General features: G+C 36.1%; 1 protein-coding gene across 1 annotated transcript in view; it reads left to right on the top strand.

The window, feature by feature from the left end:
* Nucleotides 1-261: 261 nt before the first annotated feature.
* The window catches only part of LOC103517982, a gene marked incomplete at its 3' end in the record, with an annotated part of 39,749 nt that continues 31,075 nt past the window's right edge, over nt 262-8,935 (top strand). Inside the window, exon 1 of the mRNA XM_008483033.2 lies at nt 262-428. Within this exon, the coding sequence (XP_008481255.1) occupies nt 399-428 (30 nt within the window). The remainder of the gene's footprint in view (nt 429-8,935) is intronic.

Raw genomic sequence — 8,935 nt, 5'->3', positions numbered from 1 at the left:
CAAGTGGCAAGTGGCTATACTTTCTGGCCTACATTTCTCTCTGGGAAAGGCCAACATCACGTCGTGAGAGTAGGTCCCAGACGGTCACCCGTCCAATTACTAACCACGCTCGACGTTGCTTAACTTCCATGGACCAAAAGTACTAAGATTTTTTGAATTTCGCGGTCCGCGGTCGTTTTGAGTGATTTAGTATAATTTTTCAAATTTTAGTATAATTTTAGCACGAATCTAGTATAATTTCACTGAAGCCATCTGACAACACTGGTCGACTGTGTCGTGTGTCTATTCAGTCTATTGTCTTTGTCTATCTATGTCTACTGCACAATTTTCTCATTTAATATTAAAGATATTCATCTAGTTTTTGTTATTTAGTAACAGCAACCATTGTTTAACAAGCCATGGCCCAGACACCTTCCTTAGCTGAAGAGGTAAGTGAAGCAAAGCAGGTGTCGACAACAGAGCCCCAACCTTCAACCCTAGCGTACTCATACTGACCCAAGAGAAAATGGGGAAAAAAGGTAGGTACCTACATGTTCAGAAGTCATGTCGGTAATTATGCAGAAGTCATGTCCGTGGAAAAGAAAAGCTTTTTGTATTTAACCTAACCCTATAATAACACTAATCACTGCTCTAATTGTGAAAACTCCTTCTTGCATTTAACCTACCCTATAATAATGGTAATTATGCATAAGACACGTCAATGGCAAATTTACTGAAAATTTTTATATAAGAGGAAAAACTTACTTTAAGAGTGTGCTAGAAATCACTGCTCTAATTGTGAAAACTCCTTCTTGCATTTAACCTAACCCTATATATTTTTGGACTGTGTGAAAGAAAATGAATATGAAAAGATAATTTATTTAGTGACTTGGAAAAAATCTTCCTTCTCTATAGTGAGAGTAATATTTTATATCATTACAGTAGAACCCCGATTTTATGAACCTCGGTTATATGAACTTGAAAATCCGAGCTTTTTATTTATTTTTTACTCGAAAATCGGATTTTTTCCGATAATGCAAACAAAAATTTCCGATTTTTTATTTAAATCCTCACAGAAATTGTTAACAATAATGCTAATATGAACATATTTTGTCCCTTTAGTTACATAATATGTCACTAAAAGGACAGATAAATCAATAAATAAGCATTTACTGTCGAAAATATGCCATATTTTCTCTGTTTTCTAATGTAACCCCGATTTTATTAACTACCCTTGGCCCCAATTAGTTCATAAAATCGGGGTTCTACTGTATTTACATTTTTTTATTTTTATAAATTTAATGTTAAAAAATATTTTTTTAATACAACACTGATTACATTATTTTTCACCATTAAAAATTGTATTGTTTCTCACAATGAATATGTTTTTTTTTTTGTTTTTTTTTTACTCCCTCTCAATTTGGGGGGGGGGGAATCAAGTCATGAATTCCTTGGGGTAAAGCGGAGAACTTTACCTCTCCCATCATAGTCTAGCCCACCCTGTATTAGTAGGAAAAAAAATTCTCTGAGGTACTATGAAACTAGAAGAATCATACATAGAATATGTAGCTTGTAGCTATGACAAATGGGTCCACAACCCTTATATTTATGAATTAATAATAATAAATTACTCAATACTGATAAAAAATGTAAACAAAACTTCAATTTGCACAAACCTCAAAATATGTAGGTACCTTATGATGTCAGACTTATCTGGTCCATAGTGAATCTCAAGTTAAATTTAATGAAAGCTAGGTGATACCTACATCCTACATCTTATACGCTATATGACATGTCATAATATTTATTATGTATTTTACACAAGTACAGAAGTAAAAATATTATGATTACTGAAGATGCAGCTAATTAGTAGAACACATGTTAATTTTCTACCCTTGCACACAGCTAAGAAAGGAAATTCCTGTGATGTAGAGGATTTATAAAAATGGGCAGAAAGAAATTTTCATTAGCTTGTTGTTGTTGTTGTTGTTGTTGTTGTTTTAGCAGCTTTAGCTTTCGCTGAATGGCAATAGCAGAATGAAGAAAAGATATCTTTTTGTATCTGCTATACACCGGGGTGATGGTCTCTAGCTCTAGCCATGTTAAATTGGCTGGCTCATCCTGAACCGCAGTCAATCATCAAGAGAAATTGTGCTTGGTCTTTCTTTAAAAGCAGAGAGAACCCTTTGAAGAACTGCCAGCTTGCTAGCCTGGTTAGGGTTAGCTGTTCTTTTTCCTGTTTATAGACCCAAAGCCAGATGCTAGTCTGCTCTCTGTTTAACGTCTCCCTTTTCATTAGCTCTTTTCCCTTGCTATAAAAGGCAAAAAGTAAAATCTAGCTACACTGAAATTCCAACATGTTCACTCATGTATAGGCACCTACTCAACTTATTCTCAAACAACCCTCTTACAAGGGTAACTGCTAGTTTTACCATAAACATTCCTTGGATTTTTAGCAACCTGAGAGGACAGTAAAACCTAGAAGAGAGAATATGGTCTCCCTTCTACTTACTTTACATTTGTAGCATTTACATTTGAGGAGACCTCTCACCTCTCTCTTATTAAACACATGGTAAAGTTGCAATTTCACTAAAATGCTCCAACTGAAAAAACTTTTTTTGAGGGGATTTCTTACTTTTAAAGCCCTAAAAAAAGAAAAAAAAATACCATCAGTACACTTTTCTTTTTTTAATAATTAAGCAAGGTCTGTTGTAAACATCATGTATTGTACTATGTTAAACCCATAAAATACACGATCCCTTGATTAGACTGCTGGGGTAAAGGGACTTTTTAGTCTCATTCGAGCAGGTATATTTTTTTCTATTCCAACCCTAACCAGCCTAGCCCATAATCACAGTGTATGGTAGAAAAAAATATTTCTTCTTTATTCTGCCATCACTATTCAGCTACAGCTGAAGCCGCTACAACAAGAACAAGAGTGTATATATAAAAAAAAAACAAACATTGAAAATAATTTAATTTAGCAGCTGCAATATCTTTCTGTTTATGTTTATAGAATAATTATTTCTTACTTTTAAAGCCCTAAAGAATAAGTACTTACCTACCACAGATGCCTCAAATGCCAGATACTCTGTTATCTGGTTGATTGCAATTCACAACTTCTTCCTTTTTCATAATGTAGGTAATTGAAGTTGAATATTTTTATAAATTAATGTTAAAAATAATTTCTATAATACAACACTGATTACATTGTTTCTCACTATTAAAAACTTCTACTCCTCCTCCTCCCTCTTCTTCTTCTCCTTCTCCCTCTTCTTCTTCTCCTTCTCCTCCTCCTCCTTCCTCTTCTCCTTCTTATCACTGTATCACCTCATCCCCGAGCAAATAACAAAAAAATCTCCTTCTCTTCTTCTCCTCCTCTTCCTTCTCCTCCTCCTTCTTCTTCTTCTCCTCCTCCTCCTCCTTCTTCCTCTTCCTCCTCCCTCTTTCTCTTCTTCTTTTCCTCTTCTCCTCACTGTTTCGTCTCATCCCCGAGCAAGGTCAGCTGCTTGAGGAACCCGCTCGCATTGACCAGGCTGGACGTGGCGTACACGACCCGCACACTCTTGTCCCGTCCGTACTGGACGAGGTTCTCGTACTCGATGTAATTCCCGGCACCCACCATCAGCACCACCACCACGCTCATGTGACTCCCGGCGTGGGCCGTGTTCAGGGTCCTGTTGGACAGCTTCGGGTCGAACCAGGGCGAATTTCTTCTTCACCCTTCACCTAAAAGAAAATATAATAATAATAATAAAGAAGAAGAAGAACTTTTTACATAGGAATCGACCATGTATTAATAATTTTTACCCATTTGCAACATGCAACTGCTCCATTTTGATCAAGGCAGTGGCTGAGTGGCTCGGCTCGCCCTCGCCCGACCGTTATCCTATATACCTACCTAAAAATTGCATTTTAAACCTTTTTCATAAATTTTAACTATAAGATTATGAAATAGGTAATTTTTAACTATAAAATTATGAAAAAAGTAATTATGGCTATTCATAAAACATTTTTAAATGATAAAATTATGTAAAAAAAAATGACCTCGCTGGGATTCGAACCCCCCACCCATCACACTTATCATCACAGTAGAGGAGTAAAAATACTCTCACCCAACCGCTCGGCCACTAAGACATTTGTTTTTAAGACGCACAAAACTTCTTTATTAATCAACTCGATCGAAAAGTTTGAAATTTTCCCCTAAAAGTCACTTTTTCCTCCCTAGCGGGGCCCCGCCCGTAACCCGTAACAGAATACTGCAAAATTGCGAAAAATCCCAACTGGAGCGCTAGCCGCTAGCGCTGTGCTAGCCCATTTTTAGCCCGTCCTTCCTTTATTATTACGATAGTATATTATAGTAATAACAAAAGGTATATTGGACGGGCCTACGCCGAGCAAGGCCAATTAAATGGATGGGTGACTTAAACATTATATATTGGGAATAAAGGGAGAACGGGCTGTAGTCTTGGTTTTAAATCATTACATGAAAGTCAAATCAAAAAATCAAATCAAGAATAATTGTTTTGTTGAGGTGGCCTTGATGTGTAGGTAGGAGTTTCAATAAATGACACGGAGATAATTATGTACAAAAAGACGATTATATATTTTTAAGAACGACAGACAGAAATAGGTTAAGATACAGGATGCTGGCAGTACATGTGGAAAAGTGGCTCCTGACGCTAACCTACAAACCTACAAATCTTATCACAACACATACAGTGTTGCCAAACGTGTCAGATGACTTTGTTGTCATATGTACAAGACATGCCCCCTTTTAAAAGCTAATTCATTTTTACAATATTTTAAAGAAATTCATATAGCTATACAATTTACAAATAATTCTAATATCACAGATAAGTTACTATTAAGGGCAAATGTCAATTAAATCACAGTTAAACATAGAACACAAAAATAATACATTAAAGAATAAATGCCTACAAAACAATTGTCAAGTTTACAATAAATCAAAAGGCTATACAAAATTGGTGATTCCTCAAAGGGTTAAGATGTCAATAATTTACAATAAATAATTTTTCCGATCAACTGATCTTTGTCAAACTGCCTACAATTAACATTAAACGATATGTAACCTGTACAAATAAATTACATTAAAAATTAGTCTGAATCATTGTCACAAATATAATCAAATAACCTAATTGGTTTTGTTATGTTTCTTTTAGGTCGACTATTACTAGTCATCTCCGTGACTGGCCTACTATACCCATGATCTTTCAGTGGTGTTGTATAACACTCAGAAGAATCAGAAGAACCTGAAAGATTACTTGTATTATCTAGACGGTCAAGACCAGACTCAGGAGTACACTGCTGACTGTCGATAATGAGAGGATCAGGATTAGGAGCTGTCAAAATTCGGTCAAAGTCAGACAATGTTGTACTTGCAGAACCAATATTCCCTGATGAATGATGAGGCTGACTAGTGCACGAATTTGACAAGTTTTCCAAGGATGTAGATACTTGATCTCTATCTCCCCCTTTTTTATTCTCATAAAAGTCATCAAACTTTGGTCACTCATACGCAATTTACTTGCGCATGCAAGCGTGCTTATGCAACTTATGTCTGACCGTAAGCTAAAACTTGAGGATTTCAATAGAAACAAATACGATTAGCAGCTATGAATCCCGCAATAGGGAGCGATGACGTCATCGCTAAGTCCACCAATCAGAGTGCGTTTCGATAATGGCTGGCGGGAAGACTTATTTGCATGAGAACTCTACTTTGGTCTTTTTTATTTTGATAGAATTCCTTCTTAGAACTGTACCATTTTCTAGCTTAAACCAGATAAGATCTAGGGAACTTCAATTTTTTAACTATGATACCAGGTATCCAAATATTATTTCAGTGTTGACAGATCAGTATAATTTATACTAAATTTAGTTTAATTTGAACCTGTTAGTATAATTTTTAGTATCAGACTTTTTTTGATATTTTTTAGTATAATTTTTGGTATAATTTGTAAGAATCTATCATGAGGGAAAAAACCTTTTTTTTTTTCGCAGCGGGTGGATTTTTTATTTATTTTTTTTTTTTAATGAAACAGGCCTCGTAGATATCTAGTAAAAGAAGTACTAAATAGGCACCCACCTTGTTGAATAAATCTAAAATATGGTTGAATAAATAACATTAATATTGTTAATAAAAAAAAAAAAAACTCCCAAAATATCGAAAGTATCAAAGAGCACCGCAACCGACAAGAGCGCTAGAGTCGATTACCTAAATTGTAATTTTTTTTTTCCTAGTGGATTTTGTTAGTTTCGGGGGTTAAAAATAATCCTATGATAACAAAGTTCCGCTCAAGTCTACTGTAAAATGAAACTAGATGATTTCACTTATAATTTCTCTGGAAAGAAAGGAAAAAAACATCAAAGTGAAAGTGATCAAAATTCAAACTTCAAAGTGATCAAAGTTTAAACTTTAACAATTAACTTACTAACTTCTGTCAAAAAATCAAAGTGGCAAGTGGCTATACTTTCTGGCCTACATTTCTCTCTGGGAAAGGCCAACATCACGTCGTGAGAGTAGGTCCCAGACAGTCACCCGTCCAATTACTAACCATGCTCGACGTTGCTTAACTTCCATGGACCAAAAGTACTAAGATTTTTTGAATTTCGCGGTCCGCGGTCGTTTTGAGTGATTTAGTATAATTTTTCAAATTTTAGTATAATTTTAGCACGAATCTAGTATAATTTCACTAAAGCCATCTGACAACACTGTATTATTTTCATATACCAGTGTTGACAGATCAGTATAATTTATACTAAATTTAGTATAATTTGAACCTGTTAGTATAATTTTTAGTATCAGACTTTTTTAGATATTTTTTAGTATAATTTTTGGTATAATTTGTAAGAATCTATCATGAGGGGAAAAACCTTTTTTTCGCAGCGACCGGTGGATTAAAAAAAAAATAAAAAAAAAAAAATAAAAAAAATGAAACAGGCCCTAAAATATCGATAGTATCAATTTATTTATGAAACAGGGCCCAAAATATCGATAGTATCAAAGAGCACCGAAACCGACAAGAGCGCTAGAGTCGATTACCGATTAGAGTCGATTACCGAATATTGTATTTTTTTTCTCCTAGTGGATTTTGTTAGTTTCGGGGGTTAAAAATAATCCTATGATAACAAAGTTCCGCTCATCAAGTCTACTGTAAGATACAATAGAGGAGCACACAAATGAAAAGGCGGGGTTTCAAAATTGATTTTTTATGGGGTGGGATGACAGTGTTTCGAGATTTCCGAAACAGGGAAAAGGGAGTCGGTGGCCAACGGCTACTGTGAGACCCTCTTGATCCCTATTAGGTAAATTGACTAATTCAAGTTGGATATACATAACACTGGCCTGCAAAATGAAACGACCTGCGAGTTGCAAGCCAACTTTTAATCAGTTCGGGGGTTTTCGAGGTCGCTGAATCCGAATGATAACCGTTTTTCTGGGTTGATTCAAAAATCGCGTTTTTTACGCGTTCTTACTTTTTTTCGACCATAGCTTTACGCTATTTATTTTTATTTTTAAATTTATTTATTTGACGGGTCATACAACCTAGTAATCTGAGCGCACGGCAGTGCGCCAGGCCAAGTTCCAGTAAGCACGCCTGTGTATCTTTACACGAACCGATTCGGCAGGTTTTCCCCACCTTCATAGATCAGTTTCCTCTAAAGATAAACTTTTGAAATTCAGGGCACATATTTAGGTAAGGTATATAAACATACCTTGACAATTTGAGCTCTTAATACCAAGTAGTTCCGGAGATATAGAGGCGCAAAAATCGCAATTTTTTTACTCACTCACTCACTACAACAACAACTACCCACGTAGTTGCTTCAGAAGTAAGCATATTCAGTATTTAGGTAGGTACCTATCCCAGTCAGCACACACGATTGGATGTAAGGCTCGAATCAAGCTTACAAATTCACCTGTGTAAGTTGGATGACATCCAGTCTGTAAGCCTAGATCCACTTACTACATAGTTGGATTTAAGCGTGAAAGTGCCCTTGTTCCAGGATGTCCTCCAACTGGATGTAGACGTAAAAAGCACACACTTACATCCAGCCTAATTCACGCTTACATCCAGCGCATACGCTGGATTTTGAATGCTTGGATCCAGGCTTGATTTTAATGCTAGATCCAGGTAAATGCGCGCGCATACGCTGGATTTAGAATATTTGAATCTCAAATCTTCAGAGAGTTGTGTCAGTTGTTTGGTATCAAACACGTCCACACAACCAGCTATCATCCTCAAGCTAATGGTATCTTGGAACGCTGGCATCGAACTCTGAAAACTTCACTCAAATGCCACTTGACGGAAAATTGGACTGAAAAGCTCCCTACAGTACTTCTTGGACTTCGCACGTCAATCATTCCTGACATCAACATGTCACCTGCTGAATTAGTCTATGGTGAAAATATCAAACTGGCAGGAGATTTCTTCGAAGCCAACTCTTCACCACCAGGTGACCTGTCTACTTTTGTTTTCAATTTGAAAGAGACAATTCGAAATTTGAAACCCGTTCCCGTTCAAAATCATTACTGTGGCTACATTCTATCTTGTAGAACTTCTCATTATTTTACTTCGTCAGAAAATGTCAACTTTCATACTGACCTGTTAATAAATCCTCCTTGTTTCTATACATTTTTCCTATACCTAATTCAGTGTTCTCATTTCGCTACACATACATAGTAGGTACATAGAAACATACATACTTTGACGATAATAGACATAAACATAGCTTGCGACATTGTGGAAGAGGTTTCAGCACCGCAAAAACTTTCCCGGGGGTTCGGCGAGAGGGTTAGGTAGCATGCAAAAGATAACTTTCGCCCCAAACTTTATCTCCATTAGAGCTTTTATAGAGAGCTAGTGAAGTGTTGGTAATGTCTTCTCAAATATGTATTACAAGGAACCGGGGTGGTGCCGGAAGTATTTTGAAC

Source organism: Diaphorina citri, unplaced genomic scaffold (assembly GCF_000475195.1).
Source record: "Diaphorina citri unplaced genomic scaffold, Diaci psyllid genome assembly version 1.1 scaffold2027, whole genome shotgun sequence".
Taxonomy (NCBI): Eukaryota; Metazoa; Arthropoda; class Insecta; order Hemiptera; family Psyllidae; genus Diaphorina; species Diaphorina citri.
This window is presented reverse-complemented; position numbering and strand designations above follow the sequence as displayed.